Below are 25,790 nucleotides of genomic sequence, written 5' to 3' on the forward strand. Positions count from 1 at the left end.
TTTCTGTATCTTTTCGTGATGGTGTTTTAAACTTTTTTTTTGCTTTCTGTTTACAAGACTTTTGAACCTTCTTCACTTGAAATAAACCTGGCATTCTAACGCTAATTTACATTTGGGTGGGTGTGTGGAACCCCTTGGAAAAGGGAAATACAAACAAAATTGGGCAAACGTGGAAATGATCGTGGTTTTTGTTTTTGGAAATGATTGCCTAAACTCCAGCATGTTTATCGACGAACAAACAATAATAAAAAAAGAAAATTTCTTCACTCGGAGCAAGCTAACGCTTATTTTTGTTCTCTTTCTCTCCTCTGTCTAACCTGCTGCTGCCCATCCTGCATTGCTCTTTCCTCTCTATTCCAACCTGTGTGATGGATGTGTTAACAAAAAAACTGAGATTGAATTCGCCCTTTTATCAAACAAAACGCATCTTCCTAGATTGTTTGTGATCTTCTTCTTTGTTTCTTTTTTTTGCTTCTTTTGTTTTCTTATTGCTTTTTTTGGTTTGCAAGATTCGAGTTTGCCACTAGAGCACAAGATACACACACGCGCGCGAGCGCGGTGGGGAAAAGAAATCTCCTGAATGTCTCAAACTTTTCGCTTCACTTTGCGCCGCTTGTGGCACTCTCTCGTCCTAGCATTTTTTCTGTTTTTTACTTTTTTTGACTTTTTGCAGTATTTTAATACTTTTTTGTTGGTTTTCCTTGGTTTTCTTCTTCGCTTTCTTCACTACGCTTCCCTTTCCTCTCTGCATCGCTTCCTTCTTGCCTTGCCTCTCCTCTCTCTTCCCTTTGCTCTTCATATAAATTAAATCTAAAAATATATCTTTAATTAGTTTCCTTAAGTTTTGCTTCACTCTTTTTTTTTGTTTTTGTGTAATAATAATTTAAATTTCTTAATTTTCACAGCCGTGTTTTTTTTACATTTTTAATAGAAATATTTTCTTGTTTTAAAAATGAATCCTTAAAAAGGTGTATTCATTTCGTGTTTTCAAACTTTGTCTTTGTCTTTAGCCGTTTTCTCAAGTATTATTATTGTATCGCGCGCAACTTTCTCCTTACTTTGACTGCTAGTGTGTGTTTTTTTGAGTTTTTTTGCTTTGTTTTGTTTTGTTTTTGCTATATATTACTATAGGATCTTTCAGTTTCCGTTTTTGTTTAGTCCTTGCTTTGTAAAGCCTTGCTCTAGCTACTAGAAAGAGTATTTGATTTCACATCTACCAAGATCAGGAGAGCTAATACTACGAGACAAAAAATATACCGTTACGTTGGCTGTACACAGGATTATCCTCCGGACTGCTACTTCTTGGGGCGCGGACGCGCCGCTACTATGCGAGGGAAGATTCGTTTTTTTGTTTGTTTTTGTTAGGTGAAGCATTTTTAAACCATTTTTTTTCTGTCCGTTGGTCCCCTTCGCATTGAGCACTTTTCGCCGACTTCTCCTCTCCCTCTCTTAAATGTACAAAAAAGAACAACAAAAAACCGATGGCACGAAAAAACGTAATAATTAAACGAGATCATTTCATGACGGCCGCGCGAGGACCTCCCTCCCCGCGCGAAGTGGCCTTGCTCCTTAAAACTCTAGTGACTTTCGCTCCGCGCACGCACGCACACACGCACAATTCGTCCTCGTCCACACGAACATTTGTTTGACTGGCGATAAAATGAACACATTTCTGCCGCTGCTGATTTTTGACTGTTTAATGCATTGCTTGTAGCTAAAGTACGTTCCAGCTCTGACACCGACGCCCGTCTGATATGTGTCTGTCCTCAGATCGCAACACCGCCGCGCGTGTTTTTTTTTATTATTTTGTTTTTTTTTATGTTTCAACTTATAGTAAGTCAGTCTTGTTGTAGCTCACCCTCGTTTCCCCCCGTCCGCCTTTAACCCGCCGCCGCCGCAGCGGTGGCAAAACTGCCGTTCCGGAACCACCACCGGAACGCGTCGACTGTGCGTGCCTCCTCGAGCGATCATGACGTGATGGAGAGCGTCGAGGCGACCGGGACAAACAGCGGGTCGCACTCGAAGATCGAGCCGAGATCGTTGGTGTCCTTGAGCCGGCGCCAGCTCGTCGAGAAAACGGACTTGATCTGCTCGAAAATGTCCGCGTCGAACACGGAGCGGGCCGTGTTGGTGAGATCGAACGGTTCTGTGGGAAGGAAAAGCGCAAAACGGTCAGGTTGGATGAAGGCAAATTTAGGGATGCGGTGAATCCTACCTTCAATGCACAGCTGCCGCCAGTGGTGCGGGTCGTTCTTGTAGCTCCGAGCCACGCGGGCACTCTCGATCGGGATGACCGACGCCGTGCGCACCGAGATGGCGTACTGGGTGTAACTGGAAAAAATGAAACACGGGAAATTAATTTGCAAAATTTCTAGGAAATCCAAAACATAAAAGTTTGATTTATTCCAATATAGTTAACTACATAGGCTGGACAGTGACGTCTGGTAAATGAATTAGATCGGATTTCAATACCATAGAAACCTTCCCCCAGGGCACTGACCACTCCGGGTGTGTCCAATATCCTACCAATTTGTTTCCAACCTCATTGCCCCAAATCATTTCGGTATTCCGGTGGCCGTCCTGGCAATCTTCAATACCTTCTTGTAACTCCTCCCAAGTTGGTGCACAAAGTGTGTCTTTCAACGTAAGGTCCGTCTTTGATAAAAGTCTGATGGACACTAAATCCTCCACAGGCTATCTGTTAGATTATGAGCACGGCATTTTGCTGCTTTGCAGACATCATCTCTGCTTGGGACGTAAGATTCAACTACCTAGATACCAGATAGAGCTTTAAGTGCACAGTTGCTCCACGAGGTAGGACTTGCGCACGGCGCATTCGCGCGAATTGCCTATATTGTTACCGTCGCAGTTCACACACTTGACGCGCGGCATGTCCTCCAGCCGTACTTGTGTCGTGGCTTCCGTGGGCGGCTTGGGCATCGGTTTTTTTTATAATGCCCTGTTTCTCCACAACCGAAACATTTTCCTTCGACTTTCTTAGAAGGCGTTTGCGATGAGGTTTTCAGCGATACGTTTGGTGGCCCCGAACGGTCATCTCTTCCCTACTTCCGCTCCTCTTCCATTGCCATCTCCACATCTTAAAACATGCGTTTGATCTCTTCTATTGGCTTCTTGCAGAGATCCTCGTTTGGGAGAACGGTGAGCGCCCCGCGCACTTGGTTGTGCCGTCCCGGAATGGCCAATAGCAACGAATGTATTTTCTCCGCACTACTCATCTTCGCGCCGAGCCGGTCCAGCTCACGGACGATGACGTCGTAGTTGCAGAACAGCTCCGAGAGAGAGAGTCAAACCTCTTCTCTAGGAGTGTCTGAAGTCGTCCACGCTTGGAGATCAAACATCCGGTGCTTCCTTCTGAAACTTGCGGGTCAGAATATCCTCGGCCTCCTTCGCACATGACGCTCCGATGATGTAATTAAGGACATCATAGCTGATGACCATCACAATCAGTGTCCTCGTTCAACCGCTTCCTAAAGGTCTCCTTCTTGGTCTCCTCCACCTTGGCGTCCAGCAAGTCGACGGCACATGCCTCCTCCAATGAGGTGCGAACGAGGCGCAGTTGTTCAATCGAAACTTGGCGCCGCCTAAGAAGCCGGTGCTTCCATGGACCAAAAGTCCCCTCGCGGCCATCGAAGATGGACTCACGAACTTGCAACGCTGTGTAGGGCGGTTGCCCGAGAGTACCTCTCTCATTAGACATATTGTAGTCTTTAAACTTTTCTTCAAACAAAGGTAGATTTTATTGGTTAAGGCTGGGCCCATATCCTGATAAAGATTGATGATTGTTTGATAAAACTTATGTTCGCTATTTCTCGGTGTATCTCACAACGAAAGCTGAACAATGTTTGTATCATTTCGCGCCAACTGGCACACCACTCGAAATGGACTTTCTCTGATCAAGCTCAAATTTGGTGGAGCTATCAATTACTATCAAAACATGTAAGAATCCCGTTTTTGTACCAAATTGGACCAACCCTTCTTTTTTGGCACTGCCCCAAAGTTTTGCGATTTTCGTCATTTTATTCAAAAAACCTTTTTTTTTCAAATTTTCATACCTCGGAAACAAAAAATTATAGAGCAAAACTTGAAAGTTTAAAGAAATTTGGACGCTGAATTGAATGGCGTGACTAAATTTTCAATTGGAATCAAACTTTGATGCATTTTGCGCAATTGAAAACTTTACACGCAATTTTATTTATATACATGCGATAAAACTTTGAATTATACTTCACCATCGTGTTCCCCAGACGATTTTACGTAAGAATTAATTTTTCGAATGTTGGTCGAATTTAAATCTCTTGAGATAACGATTTTTTAAGCTTGCAGTTGCTGAATTTACCTAAAATGCTATGCATTTTGAGTGGAAATGTGAATAAAACGTACCTGACGTATGGGAACGTGGCGAACTTTTTTGACGTACGGTTCAGCCCCAGCTCGTACAGTACAGCCGCACAAATTTGGTGCTAAATCATTGTGATGTTTTAAGCCACAAATAAACATTAGAATGATTGATTTCACTTGCATTACGTGCATAATTAGCTTGGACATGATTTATATCATTCTTTACGAGTTTTAAACATAATTAAACAATTGTTGCGTAGCCAAACAACGAGCTCGTAATATGCAAGAAAGACTGTAAAATTCGAGAAGCGCACACACACTGGCACAGTTTGTAGAATTGTCAAATGTACCGAAAATATATCCATTTCTCTCCGATATGGACGAAGCAACTTTAATCGATTATTTTATTGATTTGCTGGCAGTTTAGTGATTGTTTTTGCAATGGGATTGTGCAACCCACCAATAAAACCACATTGCCGGTGGTTGGAGACTCGGGGGACGGCTCTCATTCATGTGCTGAGCGATGAACGCCTTGACGTGCCAAGAAACGGTAAGCAAAAGTGGTGAAAATTTTGGACCTAATGGGCAGGTTGCAATTTGCCAAGAAAAATGTGACGAGTGATATATTTTTTGCTTTATTTCTAATTTAGGAGGAAAAAGTGAATGATCCTTGCCCACCAAAACAAAGATAATGACTGCATGTATCATTCTCAAGTGGCAGATCCCTGCCAGATTTGGTGAAAAGCTCAATTTCGTTGAATTAAGTTTGGTAGACCCAAAATACGTACTAGGCCTAAAATAGGGACAAATACAATTTGAAAAAAAATGCAAAGCTTTGGGCCGGTTCAAAAAAAGAAGGGGTGGTCCAATTTGGTTCAAAATTTTGAGCTTGATCAGAACAAATCGATTTCAAATTGGTTCTTTTTTGTGTACAATTGAGGCGAAATGACCCGTATGTTGTCAATGGTTATTAGTTCAACTAGCAACACTTCATAAGAATAACCAAAGCGTGCGAGGCCTTCGCTGCGGAATATCGTTTTAGCCACCCGTTCGTCCGACATTCTGGCTACATGTCCAGCCCACTTCAGTCTGTCGTCATTAACTTTCACGATATCAGCATGATTGTAGTCTTGGTACAACTCGCTCACATCGTTGTTACACGTCGCGAAGTGTACCCAGATATACAAATTCATCCATCACCTCGTATCTTTCCCCATCTATTTCCACCTCCGAAACACTGGTCAGTCCGATCTTCGCAGCTTCACGCTTGAAAGGGACAGCTCGTCAACGTATCCATGCAGCACCCTCCAACGCTATGATGAACAGTAAGTTCGAGAGAGCATCCTGCCTGCTTCAATCCATCCAACGTTACGAAAGCTTCGATGTCTCGTTAACTATTCTCACGCTTGATTTTGCTCTGTCGAGCGTTGCATGAATCAGTCTTATTAGCTTCGCCGGAAACACGTGTTCTACCATAATCTTCTAAAGTTCGTTTCTTTTGACGGAATCGAACGCCGCCTTGAAGTCGATGAACAAATGGTGTGTTTACAGGTTGTACTACCGGAACTTGTCGAGGATTTGTCGCAGGGATGTTCAGGCCATGATCCGTCATTGACCTACCCGCTCAAAAACTGCACTGGTATTCGCCGGTCCCGGTAATCGGTCCTAACCTACTGCGTTTAATCTACATTTTTGATTGCTACCCTCTATAGGGCACTAAGACGAAGTTCTTCATCAAAACAGAACTTTGTATGTTACGGCAACTTCCAGGTGCTTCCAAAAACTCGAGTCGTGATGTTAATATGACGCTGCCTTCCCGTTTCACTCGAACTGATCGACCTTAAAGTCGCGCACACAGCGGATAACATCAAGAACGAAGTTCTACAGCTCAACGGAGCAAACTTCCTAAAAGCCGTGTAGCTCTTGAAAAGCGAGATTAAGCGCTTAGAGCAATCAAGAAACCTGTCAGGCTGAGTCGCATAGTCCCCTGGTGGCGTCACATTTCATTACGGAGAATCCAGATTTGTTCATCGTACAGTCTGATAAGGGAAAACAGACAGTGCTGATGAAATCGAAACGTCGGACAAATAACAATTCAACCGTTTTTGATCTTTGCCACACGACTGCCAAGCCGATAAAAATGCTTGATCTGCTTGGGTCATCTCATAGTATGGCTTCATGTTTATAGAAGCATATGGAGCGACGACGCGCAAAGCTATTTTCTCCTGCCATATATGCGAAGAACTGTAGTTGCACGTGAACTTCGGTGGATCCCATTTTTTGAGTGACGATGATCGTAGGGTGTGGCCATTCAGTATCTTTTGAAACTGAGAAATGCGTTGAAATATGATGGTGAAGAGGTCGGCTCAACCGACCCAGTCACCAAGAAGCCTTGTGTGTATCCATAGATCCGAGACCTATTTTTTGATGATGGTAGAATGATAATCTTCTGAGGGTCGTTTTTGGAAGCGTCTTCTTTCCTTCCTTTACTCTTTTCATTGCGGTAGGTTAGAAGTCCATTTTCGACTAAAGCACTCTTTAGTGCCGGACTTCTGACGGGATTCGAAGTCTGCTTGAAAAGCAGCTCGCTTAACATTACAGCTAAGTACTTAGACTTAACTTTTGAGAAGATTTTCTGAGCAACCTTTCGTTTGCCTTTTTTAGTGCAATTCTTTATAATCTGTACAGTTTTTTTTTAATTTCTGTTGAACAATTTGAAAGTAGCATAAAGGGAGTTTCAACGTACTTCAAAACAATCAGTGTTGGAAAGCGCTATCACTGACGAATGAAAGTATTTCAAAGTACTTTAAATTCACGTCCGTGTTCGGGAAGCTCAATTGACAGGTCAGTTTTAGATAGGAAACCACGATTTAAGGTAAAAAAACAAGACCTGAAAAAACTACTCACTCAAAGTTGGCGTAATACTCCAGAAACTGCATAAACAGCTCCCCCAGCGACTGCGCGTTCTCGTTCTTGTACGGTTCCATCGTCTCCGTCAGGTCCAGGTTGCTAATGTCCGACATGCGCTGCAAGGTGGGACAATCCTTGAGATTCACAAAGTTACACCCACGTGTGCCGCCCTCCACCCTCAACACTCACCACAAACTTGTCCGGGTACATCGCGTGCAGGCAGGGCAGAATCGGCGGGCTGACGCCGTACTGCAAAAAGTGGATCACCATCAGCACCAGCGAGTAGCTCGAGATGGTCATGTTCTTGGCGTCGTTGATGTTGTGGTGCTGGGCCCACAGCTTGACAACGAGCGTGAGCGGTCGCAGCCGCCAGTCCACTGTTGAAATTGGGGGTTGAAGTTAGTTTGTTTTGAGAGGGGTGGGAGAAGACTTACGTTGCGAGTAGCAGTACAGCAGGTGCGTGTTCCGGATGCCGACGCAGTTGTTGTAGTTGAGGTCGACCACGATGCAGTTGGTGGAGTCGCGGAACCGCAGGATGGGCACCTTCGCCTGGATCACGCTAAACTCCTCAAAGTACGTGTTGATGTTCATGAAGTAGTTCTTGAGCTGACCGAGCTGGAACAGCGCCTCGCCGCGCATGTCGAACGGGATCGTGTTGGCGCGGCACACCAGGCACATGTCCACGTCGGAGTTGTCGGACGCGAACCCGGAGATGGTGCTGCCGACCAGGTACAGGCTGAACCGCGGGAAGGCCTTGCGGATGCACATAAACAGGTACCGCCACAGTTGAATCTTCTGGACGAACTTGTGCTGCGTCTGCTGCGTGGCGGCAAACTTGTCCCACACGGCACTGGACAGGGCGGCCCACTTGCTTCCGGCCGGGGCCAAGTCCTCGGGCGGGGCGAGCAGCTCCACGAGGTGTGACCGGGCCAGGAAGCGATCGGCGGGCGTGTGGTAGTTGGTGCCATCGATCGGATGGAGCAGTGGCAGGTTGTTGGACGGCGGTGGGACCGACGTTGACGGTGGTGGAACCTGGGGCGCTGGAGGTATGGCGGTTGTTGTTGTTGTCGTTGCTGACGTCGGTACCGTTACGGGGCGGTGCGTACTCCACGCGGGTTGTTGACCCTTGCGGTTATGCGACGGTGGACTGGGCGGTTGCTGACTAGCGCTGTTGACGGCGGTGTTGGATCCTCCAAACGAGGAACGGTTCGGTTTGTGGGATTGTTCCGTGTACGGAGCAGGTGACGAGCGACCGGAAAATCTGGAATAAAGGTTTGGCTTGGTCAGAATCGGTGCAGCAAAACCGGGCTCAACTCAACTTACCGTCTTCTCGGATGTCCGCTCTGCATCGAGTAGGCCTCGTTGGGCGGCACCGTGGACGCCGGCGCACTGCCGTATCCGCTGCTGCTGGTTGTGCTCACGATGCTGCAGTTGCTGTTGTTGGAGCTGGCCGACGCGGACGCCGGCGTGCCTCCTACCACGTTCTGCAGCGTCGAGTCCAGTGAGCTGTTGCTGCCGTAGGACGAATTCGGATGGGTTCGTTGCTGGTTCTGCTGCTGGTGATGGTTGTGGTGCTGCTGGCCGGTAAACAGCTCGCTGAACATTGGCATAGACTGGGTGCCAACCAACGGTCGTGCTGCTCCGACGGGCGAATCTGGCGGGTTTGGACTGGCACTTCCACTCACGGTCGTAAGGTTCTGGTGCGAGCCGTGGTAGCTTTGACTGCGCAGGAAAAAGTCCGCCACCTGTTGAGAGGTCGCTGACGCTGTCGGAGTGTTGACAGCCGAGGCGGAGGACGTTTGCATCGCAAAGTCCACGACCAACGGCGGGAAAGTGGCAGTAGATGAGACACCGGAGGACGTCGACGAGGAGGATCGGTAAACCTGCCCTCCGTTGGCGTACTTCCTGTGGCGATAGGTGTGACTGTTGTAGCTGGAGGAATGTGACGAATCCGACTCGTAACCCTGGCCGGTTGCACCGTTCAGTTCAAGACTAAGATTTTGTGACGCCGCCGAGGAAATAGCCGAAGAGTCCGTCGACGGGATCGACACCACCGACGAGGAAGACGACGACGAGCTGGGAATGGCACCGGACTTTTTCAGCGTCGCAGCTCCGTCCTCGATGCCACTGTCGGACTTTTCATCCTGCACAGAAGATCCGCTGCTTCCGGCTGGATTGCAACTCGTTTTCACGACCTCGCTTGCCGTATCGATCGCCGGACTTTCCGACTGTGGACTTGGCGTTGGCGATCGGCTCGTGCTCTCCTGACTACTGCTGGCAGCCCCTTGCCCACGATCGTACCCTCGGATGTACACCAGATTCCGCATTTGGTCCTGATGCTGCTGCTGGTGCGAATCGTGGTGGTGGCCGTTCGTGTGGTGATGATGATGGTTGCTGTTGTTGTTGTTGTAATAGTGATAACTCTTGCGGTAGCCTCCGTGGCTCATGTTGGGACCTTTGATGCCGCCGACGCCACCAAACTTGCCACCCTGCATCATGTTGGACCGTTTACCGTGCCAGCTGTTGTTGTTGTTGTTCCAGGTCTTTCTGCCTTGCATATTTCCACTGAAAGAGAACGTCAAATTAGTATCACAACTCAAAACCAAAAAAGCACCCAACGCACCCATTGGATTGACCACCCCGGCCGCCTCCGTAGTTCCGGTTGTGCTGCTGGTAGTTGTTGTTCTGGTGGAAACCTCCGTTACCGTACCCGGACGTTGGCTGCTGCTGTTGCTGCTGCTGATGCGGTGGGTGATTGTGCTGGTGCTGATGCGCGTGATGGTTGTGCTGATGATTCTGCGAATAGCAATAGGCCATAGAATCTCCAGCGCCACCATTTCCAGCTGCCGCTGTCACACCATTTACCAAATGATCTGCCCCCGGATAACCGGCGGCACCATTGTACAACGCTGCAGCATCGCCCCCACCAGTGGCACCTGCCGGAACCATCATCTCCTCGTAATAGCCGGCGAAATGCCTCTGCAGGTGATGTTGCTGCTGCTGCTGCTGTGAGGGTTGCTGTGGGTGCAGTTGTTGATTGAAATTGCTATAGTTAAAATGGGGATTGCCACGGAACAGCGCCGCAGCCTGGGCGGCCGCGGTCGCCGTCGATTGCGGCGTCGTTCCACCACTTCCAGACATTCGCATGCCCACATAGTGCAAAAAGTCCAAACTGTACTGCGGAGATGTGGTGGTTGTGGATGGAATCGATTGCTGCTGCTGCTGCTGCTGCGACTGCTGCTGATGGTTGTGAGCGACGGAGGAATGTGGATGATGAGGGATGTTGTGATGGGATTGCTGGGTCGGCGGCGGCGGTGCCGACATAGAGTTCCGCAGCTTGCCCTGCAGCACCGCAAACTGGTCCAGCGGGTTCACATTCGGGAGCAGCACCTTGCCGGCGTTGGACGCCCGGCTACTGCTGCTGCTGTTATGCTTCGAGCTACTACAACTTCCGGACCCGGTCGAGGACACCACCGGAATCGACGATGATGATGACGGATGCAACAATGATGACCCGGACCCGACGGCGGACGCAGACAATGACGATGGTGGTGGTGCGGTGAGGGATGACGACGGCGGCGGCGGTGGAGGAATCGCCAGAGATTGACGGCCTCCGAAACCGTTGGTACCGCCGTTCAGCAGCTTGAGGAAAAGGGGAGAGGGAACACACGGATGTATGATTAGATTTCTGCGCGAGCGCCGGTACCGCTTCTCCAGTCTCCAACTGTCCATTATGGGGCCTGTGGCCGCTGGAACTGAGCCTGGTTGGGGAAAGCCGGGTTGCAATCTGGCATTTTAGGCCTACTCTGCACGGGAAGGTGGCAAACTGTCAGAAAAGGCTACGCGTAATCAAATCTTTGGTGGAGAGCCTACTGGGTTTATGAATTTCAGAAAATAGTTTCAGTGTTTGCCTTTTTTGCTAAAATTTATATATATTTCTAGAGTTTTTTTGATTAGGTCCTTTTTGAAGACGTCTGTTCAGGTTGAAGGCTATCATTCTCATCCTCCACTGCTGCAATCCAGGCTGGTCCTCGGGTTGACGGTCCTCCAGACATTGTTACCGCTGACGATCCTCCAAACGCTCCTCCAGGTTGTCCTCTAGGCACGCGATTTGACGATCCTCCAAATTGCTTCGGTCCAAAGTTCCCCCTTTTTTGTTGTCCCCTTTGATTACCAGCGAAAAATCCACAATTGACTGCAACGTGTCCTGGTTGATTACAGTTGTAGCAAATCTTGGGCTTGAACACCGGCTTCAACTGCACCAAACCAAACGCTCTCACCAATCCAGCAACAGTTTGAAAACGGTTGATCCTTGCTTGATTTTGAAGTGTTTCATCTTGAATTCCTTCAATAATATACTCAACGAGCTCGATTTCTTCAAGGTTGAGCGATGCAGCAAGCAGGCATTTGTCATTGGCGTAGTCCAGAAATTTTTCATTGGGCATCCATCTTCGATTTTCCATTTTCTTCCTCACCACGAACTTGCTTTCGACCGATGTAAAAGTGATCTTCAAAATTTTCAAAACTTCTTCAAATGGCTTTAACAGCAACTCTTGCGTCATGGACCACTTTTGCGCACTGTCTTTAAGCTGCTTCAAAATCACCAACTTCATGACCTCTTCGTTAACTGCAAATATCCGTTTAGCGTACTTGATGCTGTTGATGAAGTGGTCCACATTTTCCCCAGGGTTCCCGGAGAAACACGGGAGAATGCTTGAAATTTCATCCAGCTTCACTGTACAGTTTCTCGCGTCTGGAACAGGAAAATGAGCGCCAGGGACAGGAATTCCAGCGCCAGAGACAGAAATTCCAGGGCTTCTAGCTGCACCTTGACCAGCTTGACCAGAAGAAAGCGTAACTTGACTTCCAGACATGCCTTGACCTTGCGCGCTTGCACCTTGGCCAGACGTAACCGTTTCTTTGCTTCTTGACAAAACTTGCTCGGTCCGACTTCGAGACGAACCAGTAGCTTGTCCAACAAAAACTTCTTCACAACTTCTTGACCGGCCAGAACCAACTTCAGCTTGATCTCCGCTATCTTGATTAGTCAGAGGAGGAAATTCTTCTCCGATATCCTCTGACTGTTCTTCTTGGGATGGCTTATAGCTTCGCAGGAACATGACTTCTATCCCACTTCTGAACTTTTGAAGACGTCTGTTCAGGTTGAAGGCTTTATTGAGATATATTACAACAGTCCTATACACATATGAAAGACAATAGTTTATTGGTCCTTTTCAAAAAAAACTCTGGATTTATAGTTCAGACCCCTTCCTTCTTCCATCTTGTAGAAAATTAATGCTAAGTACGGAGATCGTAACAAAAGCAGTCAAGAAAAGTTCTTTTCGTGAGCCCCAAAAAACAACAGTTATAAAATTTTAAAATTCAAAATCTTTAAAACTCTGAAATTTTAAATTTCAGGAATTCAAAATTGAACAATCTTAAACTAATTAATTTATATATCCTTCCATTTTCAAATTCTAAGGTAAATTTACAAAAGGACGTACTCTTGGGTGTTTCCAAGTTAAAAAGAAAATTTACCTTTGAATTCGTTAATTCCTAAATTCTGAATACAAAAATCCTTAAATTCCTTAATTCTTTAATGGATCACTTCCATTCGAGCAGTTTTTGCTTTTTTCTACAATTTTCACTCGAATCTGGTGCTTCTTTCTTTAATTCTTCGATTTCTAAATTCTAAATTTCTGCAATTCTATTTTTTTCAATCTAAAATTCTGAAATTCTATAGCTCTGAAATTCTAAAATTCTTAAATTGTAAAAATCGGAAAATCTTAAAATTCTTATTTTCTTAAATTTTAAAATTTTTAATTTCATAACTACCTACTAAATCACTTAATTTTTTTTGTTTTTTAATTCTTAAATTTTTATTTTTTTTATTTATTAATTTTAAAATTTTAAATTGTTATTAAATTTAATTTTAAGAATTTAAGAAGCTAAGCATTTAAACTTAGATTCTTAAATTGTTAAAATTCATAAAATTTTTAAAATCCTTAAAATTCTTAAAATTTTTAAAATTCTTAAAATTCTTAAAATTCATAAAATTCTTGAAATTCTTGAAATTCTTGAAATTCTTAAAATTCTTAAAATACTGAAAATTCTTAAAAAATTTAAAATTCTTAAAATTTTGAAAATTCTAAAAATTATTAAAATTCTAAAAATTATTAAAATTCTTAAAATTATTAAAATTCTTAAATTCTTAAAATTTGAATTTTATTAAATTCTTAAAATCTGAAATTCTCATTTTTTTTATTTGATTGCCGCCATCTCAAATTACAAAAAATCAGACTTATTTATGCATACACTAAATCCTCCATATGCGCTCTTTTTGGGGGGGGCGCACACCGGGGTAGAGCGCAATTCGGGGGAGCGTTATTTCGGGGTTTGAGCGCAAACGGGGGGAGCGTTATTTCGGGGTTCGAGCGCAAATCGGGGGAGCGTTATTGCGGGGTTTTGGCGTAAAATGGGGTTTTCTTTTTTAATATTCTTTATTAACATATAAATGAAAAAAATATGTAAAGGGTCATCCACAAAACACGGGTAAGGGACCATCCACAAATCTGGGTATCCAAGAACTCCCGGAAGTCATGCCCTAGATATCTACTTGATCAACGGGGGTCTACATGGGTGAACTAACCATTGGTATAGCTTCAGGTAGCTTCAGTGAACCACGATGGATATTCTGGGTTACGTTGGATTGTTATGGGTCCTCCAGGAACTTCCCGGGAGTTATGACCAGATGATCTACCTGATCAACGGGTTTCTATATGGGTGTATTAACCATCCGTATAGCTTCAGTTAACTTCAGTGAACCACAATGGATACCCTTCACCATGTTGGATTGTTATGGGTCCTCCAGGAACTCCCGGGAGTTATGACCTGATGATCTACCTGATGAACGAGGGTCTATATGGGTGTATAAACCATCGGTATAGCTTCTGGTAACTTCAGTGAACCACGATGGATATTCTGGGGTACAATGGATTGTTATGGGTCCTCCAGGAACTCCCGGAAGTTATGACCTGATGATCTACTTGATCAACGGGGGTCTATATGGGTGTATTAACCATCCGTATAGCTTCAGGTAACTTCAGTGAACCACGATGGATACCCTTCACCATGTTGGATTATTATGGGTCCTCCAGGAACTCCCGTGAGTTATGACCTGATGATCTACCTGATCAACGGGGGTCTATATGGGTATATTAACCATCGGTATAGCTTCCGGTAACTTCAGTGAATCACGATGGATATTCTGGGGTACGTTGGATTGTTATAGGTCATCCAGGAACTCCAGGGGGTTATGACCTGACGATCTACCTGATCAACGGGGGTCTATATGGGTGTATTAACCATCGGTATAGCTTCCGGTAGCTTCAGTGAACCACGATGGATATTCTGGAAGTTGGATTGTTATGGGTCCTCCAGGAACTCCCAGGAGTTATGACCTGATGATCTACCTGATCAACGGGTTTCTATTTTGAGACATTTCACTCCCAGGAGTTATGACCTGATGATCTACCTGATCAACGGGTTTTTCAAATTTTGAGACATTTCTTGATTGGATTGTAATTTTTCACGAGGACTTCGTACGACGAGGAGCACGATTTTTTTTAATTTTTTTTAATTTTTGAGTTTTTTATTTTTATTTTTTTTAGATTTGAAATAAATTTAAATTATTTTTTTTTAATATTTGAAATAAATTTAAATTATTTTTTTTAAACATTTGAAATAATATTATTTTTAATTTTTAAACTCTTAAATTCTTAAAATTCTCAAAATTCTTTAAAAAAAATAATTTTTTTTATTCTTAAATTCAGTAATTTTCAATACGTTATTTTTTATTATTATAGAGTGCCGCCATCTCAAATTACAAATGTCAGACTTATTTATTCATATTTAGAAACCCAAATTTTGAGAAATTTCGAACTTTTTAGATTTTTTTTTTAATTTGAGTTTTTTATTTATTTAATATTTCAAACAAGCTCTTCCCGGCAAACTTCGTCCTGCCCTTTTTTGATTTCCTGACGTTTCTTGATTGTTTGCTAATTCAGCCTCCTGTGATCTAAATTTGAGTTTACGTAACTTTTCCCATACAACCCGCCGATTTTCCGGAATCGGTTCCAGAGTGGCCAAAGTTGTAACTTTTTGGCGTAAGAACCTTCCTTGGGCTTATATGAACGCAACGCAACAAAGAGCACCTCAATCCGACGCTCCGTATTGAACTGATTTGCGTTCGAACAAAACCGTCAAAATTTTTTATATATATAGATAATAATTTCTTTGAAATAAATAGGTATAGATTGTAATTTTTTTTAATTTTTGATGTTCTGAACTTTTATTGTTTGAATTTTAAAATTTTAATTTTTTTAAACTTTTTGGGTTTTAGAATTTAAATTTTTTAATCTTTTAAATTTTTGTTTTAATTTTCATTTTTAAATTATTGAATTATATATATTTTTTCAAGTTTTGATTTGGCGATTTTTAGATTTTTATGTTTCAAGTTTATGTTTTTCCGTATTCTAAAATGTTTGAATCTCTTATTTAATTCTTTTTTAATTTCTCAATTTAAAAAACTTGATTTTTTATAACTATATTTTATTTATTTCAGAATTTCTTAATTCCTTTGTTTAAATTTTTATGAGTTTTTGATTGTTTATGTTTTTTAACGTTTGAATTTTTTGCCGCAATTTTCTATGATAATTGTTAGGCTTTCCCCATGAAAAAAAAAAACTAAATTCGTCCTTTTAATTTCAAGATTCTGCGTTGCGGAATTTTTAGTATTACTATATCAAATACAAAATTGTTAATACGTTTGTAATTTTCAGTCGCATTCAAATAAACAAATCCAATGTATCTGATTTGTTCCCCTTTCCATTTCTGTTCTATTCCAACTGCGTACCGCTTAAGAAAAATCTCTTTGTGACCCTTGACCGTTTCTTGGGCTTTTTTTTTTTGTATGGAGTTTTGCGTTTTATGCGATCTCCGTACCAGCCAACACCTTTATGCTATATTAGCATCAACTAATCGGACACGGTTTGTACTTTCCCATATTTCGCAGCCGGTCAATTTTGAAATTTTTTACATGATTTAACACGCCACAGACAAACACAAGATGATGCACCGAAAACAAACTCCACTTCCCAAAACTCACCTTCCTTTCATCCTTGATCGCCGTCGCCGCTACTGCACCAGCAGTCTTCGAACCCGTTCCTGCCGTCTTCCCGTCTGCTTTGCCTGCCGCAGCGGCTTCGCATGCTGTAGACGATCCCACGGAACTCGGTGCAGCGTCCTTCTTGCTGGCTGTTACCGGTTGACTTTCCGTCGCGACCCCCACTTCGACCTTCTTCTGCTGCTCAACCTTCACAGTGGCCGCCACCGGAACCGTCACCGCGGCCATCAGTTGCGACTGTTGCTTCTTTGCCTTAACACTACCACTAATACTATTACTGCTAGTAACGTTACTAATACTACTACTACTGCTAGTATTGCTGCTGCTGCTGCTGCTGCTAGTCGCCGTTCCGTTGACCCCCGTTGACGACGACTTGTCCGTTTGAGTGGCGACCGGTGCTGCTGCCTTCGCTTCGTTGGAACTCGTCACCGGAGCAGGACGTTTCTCCTGGGGAGCAACGCCGCCGCCGCCGCCACTGGTGACAATGTTGACGTTCCACGCCCGCAGGTTGTTGAAGATCGACTGCTGCTCCTGGCGCTTCCTGCTCGGGGACATGTTGCTGTGGCGGTGGTTCTTGCGGCGGCTTTGGACCGCGGGGTTCACCGCTGGAGCCACGGCGGTTTTGGTGGCGATTGGTGCGGCTTTCTTGGCAGCGACCGTGTTCTGCGGGACGTTCGGTTGTGGTTCAGCGCCACCTCCGCCAGCTGCGCTGTTGGGGGTTCCATTCTGGGACGGAACAATGTTCTCCACGTTCTGGCGATCCTTGGCCGTTGTTTTACCGCAGGCCACGGGCAGCAGACTTCCCTTGCCACCGGTTTGACCGGTCGTCGGGTGTATCACAGCCGGTGGATGCATTTTCTTCGTAGACATTAAGCTTGTCTTGTATCTTTGTGATTTTCCTCTTCTAACTTGCTCCTACGTGCAATTTACGGACAAACGCTCCGAGCGGCGACCATTGACGATTCGCCAAGTCTTTTACTTAAACGGGGTAGGAAGATACGACGACGACGACGAGGGAGGGGGATCGTGCCGAGTGCGGCAAATAAATAAAGAATAAATAAATAAATATTCCCGTTTTAAAACAATAATTCTAACAGCATCCGGGGGGAAGAACAAACGAGCTGTCTTTGTGTGGGTAAAAACGGCAGCTTTCGACTTTGGACTTTTAATATAAACCGGGGCTGGTGGCCTAAGGAACACCGCGAATCACAATCAGGGATGAGATTTGGCCACAACACACAGGTTAGGCCAACAGCGATGGCATCGTTTACGGATTGGATGCTGGGGATGCTGATGCTCGAACTTGGAGCTCTCTTTGCTTGCTGGGATGGGAACCACGCGCGGTTTGCTCAGTTACATCTTGGTAACCATTCCCGGCGGGGGAACTCTGCACGCACGGGCTTGTCTGGGGAAGAATAGAAAAAGAGAAATTGTATCGTTACACATTGAGGGAAATAGTAGTAAGAAAGAACAGCAATGCTAAGATTTCTTAAACGTACCAAGACCGTCTATAAATTACCAGAGATATTCTAGTTTTCGATCGAACATAAGCATTGCAGTTACTTTTAATTTCGGCTTAGTTTTTTTCTTTCTTATCTTGTAAATGTGTGGTTTTACTTTTATTACAAATTTAATTTGTTTGCTTCCTGGGTGTTGCGTGAAACTGAGTTTTTCATGTATTACAATTTTTTACACTCTCTGCATGCAAATAACTCGCATAGGCATTTGGATGCTGTTAGCTCTGCCGAGCTTCGGCGACCCATTTCTTCGCAGGCTAGCCGTGCGCGGGGTACCTCAGCTTGAATCGAAAAGCCCCGCGCCCTAAAGAACCTTCCTACCCCTTGTCAAATTGACAAGATCCTCTGTAATTACTATTAGCGGAAAAATATAATTACAGAAGCCGACTCTCTTTAATCCTTTGTTCTCTATCTTAACCTCCTATACCCTAACTGACACAATCGGCCTTGCCATCACGGAGCTGTGCGTCTATTTATAGATCCGCGATCTATTGTTCATTGTCATGATGGTCATGATGGATGATGATGATCTCCTGAGGGTCTTGTTTGGTAGAGTCTTCCGTCCTTCCTTTACGCGTTGTGGTGTGGTTGTTTTGTTTACCTTCCCGTCATTTCTCCACTCACCTACTGCTGGTTGTTGTAGTAGGGGGAGCGGCATGTATGTGTGTGTTTATGTGGTAATTAATTAGCAGTGGGTTCTGGGTGTCACGGCAAAATCGGTGACGAAGTGACCAAGTGGGATTCGATCCCTGAACGTCTGCTTGAAAGGCAGAACGCTTAACCTAATCGCTTTGCTAAGTACAAGGTCCTTTATTTGTTGTATAAAACAAATAGTTCATCCACACAAACATGTTAATTTGGTCATAAATTTCATCAAACATTTCTAGAGTTTTTTTGAATAGGTCCAATAAAATTGCAATCGAAGAGTACTTTTTTTTATTAAGTGCATCGTTTTTAAAATATAGCCATTCAAAGTTAAATTTTGTCCGATAAATTCCGGTTTTTGATTTTTTTAATTAGTGTCCATGATTGTCCAGCCCTGAAAATATTTTTTGGTTACAGTTCCGAAAATTTGCTATAATTGTCTAAGAGAAATTGAAGACTGGACCTCTGGTTGCTGAGATACAGCGGCTTTAAGAAAAAGAAACAGGAAAATTGATTTTTTTCAAGTCTCACCCAAACAACTCTCTATTTTCTATTGCGCATTTTGCACTTTACTAGAGTCCTGCGCAATTATTTTCATCACAGTATTTTTCTATCACAGTGAGTTTTCATCACAATGGTGACGAAAACCCGTTGCTAAGGCAGGCTGTTTATGTTTATTTATTTTGCGAACGTTCATAAACTTATGGCTTGTCCAGTGCAGTGAAAGTGATTCGGACCGGATAATCCCAAGACTGGCAAGGTAATTGATTATTCGAGGGAGACAATTACGACAGCTTGTTCTGGCTGAGGAATTTTAGTCTTCGGTCTTCTTGCAGCTATGTTCGCGCCACATGGATGATGGAAAACCTGCGGGCGTTGGAGACACGCGTCTTCACTTCTTCGGCATCCCCTGCATTCGCTGATCCGGTGCTACCCAGAGGGTCCTTTCATGGCGATGAAGGCCAGAAGCCTGATAGTTATTGTCCTCTACGGCCATCTTATAGGGAGGCGACAGACGGCGGAGGTGGGATCAACTGCACGGGATTCACGCTACAGATCAATCCGAGATGGACGGATGCTCAGCGTTTCGCTGTTGGAAAAGGCGATTGGTCATCCTTCGCTACCCCGGTGCTTGTCAGATCTACCAATGCCATTTAATGAATGTAATCTTTTCTAATAAAGCAATTAAAAAAAGAAATCTTCCCGCTTTTAGTATTTAGTGTGAGGCATAAAACATTGTAAGAACCTTAGAAGTGAAAATGAGAATGTTTTTACTGTAAAATTTACAGATTTCTTCCTTCCGCAAAGTATAGGTTTTAGTCAGAACATTGTTCAATTTACAGACAATACCATATAATACTCGGCCGACAAGATAATGGTACCGTTTACAGACTTAGCGGACACAGCTCGAGGTGGCCGATAGAGTTGTTCCCTAGAGCTCATTAGAAAAAAAAAACCGTCAAAAAAACTCATAAGTTCCGACTACGAGAATCGAGCCATGAACCTTTAACAGACCATCTCAATGACTTAACTGTCTCGGCCATAACAGCTTGGTGACTAGATTGTGATCAGAAATCGATGCATTACACTTGTTTTGTTTTGATGGTGTGATGGAAAATCAGTTTGCCATCTGTGATGAAAATTATTCCGCAGCACTCTACTGCGGTGCAAAGTGCGCAAAGTTGACAGTTCTCAGTCCTGCAAAGCAGTGTGATGAAAAAAAGAAGGCCTAGCACGATTGACACAAAACTCTATAAATTGCTGCAAGGCGCAATAATGTCGATATTTTATTTTCGTCCGTTCGAAACATTCGTGAAATTTTCCGATCTTTTCGAATATCGAAATAGTAGTTTATGCAACAAGTTGCAAAAAGAGGATTTTTTCAGCACGAGTCGTACATTTATCCAACGAGGTTCACCGAGTTGGATAAATACGAAGAGTGCTGCAAAAATCAAGTTTTGCAACGAGTTCCATACAACATTTTTTGCAATTCCGAAAAACACCCATTGAGTGAAATTTTAAGTCAAATTTTCATGTTTTTTGTCAATAAATCGTTTTAATCAAAAAAATGTTGAAAAGTGTTACTTTTCAAAACAAGTGCTGAAAAGTTCAACTTTTCAGCACCCATTTCAGTGCTGAAAAGTAGAACTTTTTAGCATTTATTTTGAAAAGTGTTGCTATTCGATTCTGTTATTTTTGGTACAGAAAAGTAGGTTATTTCGTCGTTCAAGAATGACAGGAAAAGTAAGTAGTTTCACGACGGAATTGCAAAAACAATATTTTGATTTTTTTTTTTTAATCAAGGCTGAAATTTCAAAAGGGCCAAACATTTAATATTCAAACTTATAAAAAAACAAAACAAACTACGATCAAAATTGTGAACATTATATTTTTTTAGAAACTTATAAAATAAAAAATACAGCTTCTTATGTGAAAATATTGTACATTTTTTTGAACTCAGCAATTATTTATCAAACCCCGAAGTTTTTAAAGGTAACAGCGGAGACGAGCTATTGTTTTACACTTCCAATTTTGTGGAAAAGATTCCTGACGTTTGAGAATTAGCAAAATAGTTCAAACTGTCAAAATGCATATCCGCCCTTTTCTCGTGTTGCTACTGAGTTTTAAAAACTCGAGAAATTTAAAATAACATCAACAAAAATCAGGAGTTTAAAACAATTTGACAATTAAAAAAGTTACTTAATCCACCTTCAAGTGGTTGGTGCCTTCCTCGCATTCATAAAGTGAATACACTATACAGCCTCAAAAAAGATTATAAATAACACTTATTATTATCAAAATATCTGAGATCCGGCCTAAAAAAAAAAGTGTATTAAAAGCACTAATTTAAGTACTTATAACTTTTGATAGGGTAGTCAGATCTTAAGTCTTATGGGCTCGTTGGAAAGGTCTTTTGATTACCTATCCAACGATGGGTCGCATGGTAGATCCGGAAAACTTTTTCATCAACATATTTGAGATCCGGCCTCAAAAAAGTGTATAAATAGCACTTAAGTGCTCATAACTTTTGATGGGGTTGTCAGATCTTCAATCTTTTGAATGCGTTGGAAAGGTCTTTCAAATACCTTTCTAACAATATATAGCATGACGGAGTTTCTTACAAAAACCACCCTTTTTACAATCTTCCGAAGTTTAGCTGAAATCGTTTTTTTAGCATAACTTTTGAAGTACTTTTCTAAACTTCATAATATAAACTAGGGTCTCACATCCAGACACACGCACAGACATTTGTACAGAATTTGATTCTGAGTCGATAGGTATACGTGAAGGTGGGTCTACGAGGTCGAATAAAGAAGTTCATTTTTAGAGTGATTTTATAGCCTTTCCTCATTGAGGTGAGGAAGGCAAAAAGAAGAAAATAAAAATGAAAAAAAAAGTTTTAAATCTCAGGATAAAACATTTTTTAAGTTTCATGTTTTGGAAATTCGTGAATTATTGAGTTTTTAAATTGTTCTTTTTTATGTAGCTAAATTGAAACAGATTGTTTAAATTTCTAAATTTCAAAATTGTAAAATTCTCAAATTTTCAATATTTTGAGTTTTTAAAGTTATTACTTTTATTTTTATTTTGTTTAAATGCTTATATTTTTATGTAAGTATTTTTTCAAATTTTTATTTTAAAAAATGTTAGTTTCTGACTTTTGTTCCTGTTTACTGTACAGTTTTCTTTTATGCAGTTTGATTTAGCAAGGCGCCATCCACAAATGACGTAGCAAAACGACTTCAAAACGACACAGGATCTAATAATCCTTACCAAGTGATTTTTACTCGAGTAGTAGTATCCGGATCAAGGATGGAATAATCGCGAAAAATCAATTTCGCTTGCGAACTTTCTTTACCCGCGAAAGAGAGAGGAGGCAAATCACGCAAAAGAAAATCGATCCCAAATCTCTCAAAGAAAATTAATCTGCTGATGATTTTTTGTGAATTTCCTTGTCAGCACCACTCAAAAATATTTATTTCACTTTGTTTACACACATTGCCCATCTACAAAATGTGACAGGTCATAGGTCATATTTCGACGTGTGACGTTACACTTGCAAGTGTAGTAGTGAAAAAGATGTTCCGCCGAATAATCAGGAGAGGCATGCTCCCTTCGGATTTTTCCTCTTGATGAACATCCAATGATTTTCTTTTGATGATGATTATCCATCGCTGATCCGGATAGTACTCTTTTTGCTCATACAGTCCAGACTCGATTATTTGAAGGTTTGGTATAAAACATAAAAAAATAAAAAATAAAATTGATGAATTTTCATTTTGCCGCCAGCTAGGATTTAACATTTCTGGAGCAACATTTGAAAAGGGCGCATAAGATTTTTGACAGCTACAACTATTTTGCAAACTACGAGACAACAGAAAACTATTTAACAAAACCCACAGCGTTAGAAGGTAGCTGGGAAGGCCAGTTCGTGCTTGCAATTTCATTAGGGCACATAACTTTTGTAAACAAGAGTGTGTCCCTTTCATACCTTATGTAAACTGTCATTTGAGTGAAAGGGATACACTATTGTTTACAAAAATTATGTGCCCTTTTGAAATGTTAGGCTTCAGTTATTGTTTAACACTTCGAGTTTTGTGAAAAAGTTACATGTTGTCTTGGAATTTTTCAGAATAGTTCCAGCTGTCATAATGCTTATCAGCCCTTTTCTCGTATTGCTCCAGATTTCTAAATCTCTTTAGACTACCTAGTTAAACGGCGTAACTTAAGCACGACAATCAAAAATAAGAGAACGTAAAAAATATATATTGTGATTCGATCTAGACTCGATTATCCGAAGGCCTTGGCAAAATTTCACTTCGGATAATCGAATCACAATTTTTTTTTTTCTATGTCTTTTTTTTTTTTGTTTGTCGAGCTTAAGTATGACCCCTTAAATACTGTTAGGTGATTTAGAGTTTTTTAATCCAAGTTGGCGGCCAAAATGGTGGTGATGATATTTAAAGAAAAAATGCTTTTTTTTGTTCAATAGGCAAAGCAACCATGGATCCCTTTGAAAGATTGGCTTGGTTTTGATCAGGAATAAGTTTTTAATTCATTCCAAACAATTGTTTTCTTAGTGGATTTGGTTCTAAGTCGGTCACTTCTGGACAATTTTGATAAAGTGAATTTTGACCAAAATTCTTAGTCCAAAAATCTTCATCGTACGGGGTTAAGGATGAAACGCCAGAAGATGAAATACCCTTACCCATCTTGGGACGTGCTATTCGAGTATCTAAATTTCCTCGTCATGATGCTTGAAGCATTAACACTGCACCTTTTCCAATCAAAATTTAAAAGCCATTAACATTAAATTACAAACTTTTCTGCCTAATAACTTTAACCATCACATTACACTCGAAGGGTGCATCCATGCATTGAACCACTTCCCCAAGCTCTTCTCGCACTTTTTTTTTCTTCCTTTCAATCTTGTGGCGCTCGCTGCTGGTGCAGAAAATTATGCCAAGGTCACCGTCGAGAACTTTTGTAGCAAGCAAGCAGGCTGGCTACTGAGACGGCGACAAATCCGCAAAATTGAGCCCCCACCCACCTGAGGGGGTGGTGATGGATGGGTGGGGGTGGTGTTTCCTGATTTTCCTCTCCTCCCCATTCGCAGTAGGCCCTTATCACCAAGCCAACCCCGTAGCGTTTTCCTCTTGTGGTCAAAGGACGGAAACTACTAGATTTGCAGAAAAAAAATCGGGTGGAGCAAAAAATCGAATCTCACATCGAGACCTGTTAATTGGCCATGTTCGACCATGGGACCGGATTGACGAAGGGGGCGAAAAAAGTGTGTGTTCACAACTTTTAGAGTGCAAGAAAGGAAAACTATTACACAATACGTGTTAATAAGGGCGAGACACGGACCGTAGTCAATTTGGCGTTTCTTTTTTTTCGGGTCCCGACAATGGCCATTTAATCGGACCCCCAAACACAGCCAACAATGTCCTTTTAAAGGCACAATACGGTGCACACACAGACACAAACACACGGACCACGACCACCACCAACACCACCAGAATCCGCGGAGGGAAAATGTCTTCCGTTCTCGCGTTTTTTCCTACATTTTTTTTTCTTTTCAAACTTTTTTCACACAAGCTTACCTCTTTTTTCGGGGCTTTTCAACTTGCTTTTCTCTACAGAATTTGCACAATTTCCATCGCCTTCCAGGTCCAAGTCCCGCGCTTGTAACAACAAAACAGAGTAGGCCGGAACACGGCGCAGCCAGAATCCTCCCGTTCGAAATCGGCCGAAAAATCCTCCTCGCGCAAACCAAAAATTTGCTTCTTTTTCTCCACTCTGGCTCGAACACTGAGCTGCTGCTGCTGCTGCAATCTCCTCGTCGCGGCGGCTTGACAGACTGTGCTCGCTCTCTCGCTGCTGCTGCTCTCCAGAACAGCACGCGCTCCCGCCGGGCCTCTCGCTCACACGACGTTCTGTTGTTGTCGTCGTTGCGTGTGGATTCTCTCTCTCTCTCTCTTGCGAAGAAGGTTCTTTCGGCGGCGACGCCGCTGTCAAACGAAAGTTGCCAGTGCTGCCAGATTGAAATAGACAGAAAAAAGTTTATTATGCTCACGTCAATCAAAAGGCTAGTACGCAGATCGGAAGGAAAGGGGTCAAGAAACAGCTTTACGAACAGCAGAACAAAGGAGAGAGAGCGATTTCTTGGGGCTTTTCTTCACCCTCTCTGGCTTGCTTTAGCTGCCGCTGCTGCCCATTTGATTTTTTTCTTGACCGGTTCCTTCCGAAGTGCATATACCGCTAAACGATGAAAAAGTCTGGAGTTTTTTTTTTAAAGGTCCAATAAATGTTTCAAAAACACCCAAAAAGCAAAAACTGGAAATTTGGGTTATTGGGCACTAAAATCCTATGTCAATTTTTATGTACAACGGTAAAAAAAAAACACGATTAAAAACCATTTTTGATCACTTTTTATCATTTTAATGCAAAAAAAAAAAATTGCCAGGACAACATTTTTTTCGATGGATCAACTATGGTCCCCTTGGAACGAGCTATCAAGTAGGACCTTTTCTTTCAAGAAGGGCCGTGAAGGTTGTTTTAAAAATTGAATTATAAATCCATTTTAAATCCATTGCGGTCGTTCAAAGTGTCATTGTACTCCCAAAAATAAGCTTTATCGTTGTGAACAATAATATCACAAATTTAAGCTTAAT

General features: G+C 42.6%; 1 protein-coding gene across 3 annotated transcripts; it reads right to left on the reverse strand.

The window, feature by feature from the left end:
• LOC120416982 (poly(A) RNA polymerase gld-2 homolog B-like) lies at positions 1-25,148 on the reverse strand. Of its 3 annotated transcripts, XM_039578906.2 has the most exons (10): positions 24,720-25,148; positions 16,436-17,858; positions 10,135-10,911; positions 9,893-10,065; positions 8,593-9,834; positions 7,704-8,530; positions 7,459-7,646; positions 7,267-7,403; positions 2,216-2,331; positions 1-2,146 (listed from the first exon to the last, which is right to left on the reverse strand). In XM_039578906.2, the coding sequence occupies exons 2-10, from the start codon at positions 17,321-17,323 to the stop codon at positions 1,968-1,970; spliced, it is 4,527 nt and encodes a 1,508-aa protein (XP_039434840.1). In that variant the 5' UTR covers positions 17,324-17,858; positions 24,720-25,148; the 3' UTR covers positions 1-1,967. The 3 variants fall into 3 exon arrangements, with proteins under 3 accessions (XP_039434840.1, XP_039434838.1, XP_039434839.1); XM_039578904.2 differs by having other exon boundaries at positions 9,893-10,911; XM_039578905.2 differs by having other exon boundaries at positions 7,267-7,385; positions 9,893-10,911; positions 24,720-25,147.
• Positions 25,149-25,790: the final 642 nt, after the last annotated feature.

The sequence above is a fragment of the Culex pipiens genome, chromosome 3 (genome assembly GCF_016801865.2).
Source record: "Culex pipiens pallens isolate TS chromosome 3, TS_CPP_V2, whole genome shotgun sequence".
Taxonomy (NCBI): Eukaryota; Metazoa; Arthropoda; class Insecta; order Diptera; family Culicidae; genus Culex; species Culex pipiens.

Excerpts from the sequence above, each read along its gene's own strand:
- LOC120416982 (XM_039578904.2), bottom strand. The coding sequence starts at position 17,323 with ATGTCTACGAAGAAAATGCATCCACCGGCTGTGATACACCCGACGACC. Across the intron at positions 8,531-8,592 it reads AGCGGACATCCGAGAAGACG|ATTTTCCGGTCGCTCGTCAC; the intron begins GTAAGTTGAGTT and ends CCTTTATTCCAG. Across the intron at positions 2,147-2,215 it reads GCGGCAGCTGTGCATTGAAG|AACCGTTCGATCTCACCAAC; the intron begins GTAGGATTCACC and ends TCCTTCCCACAG.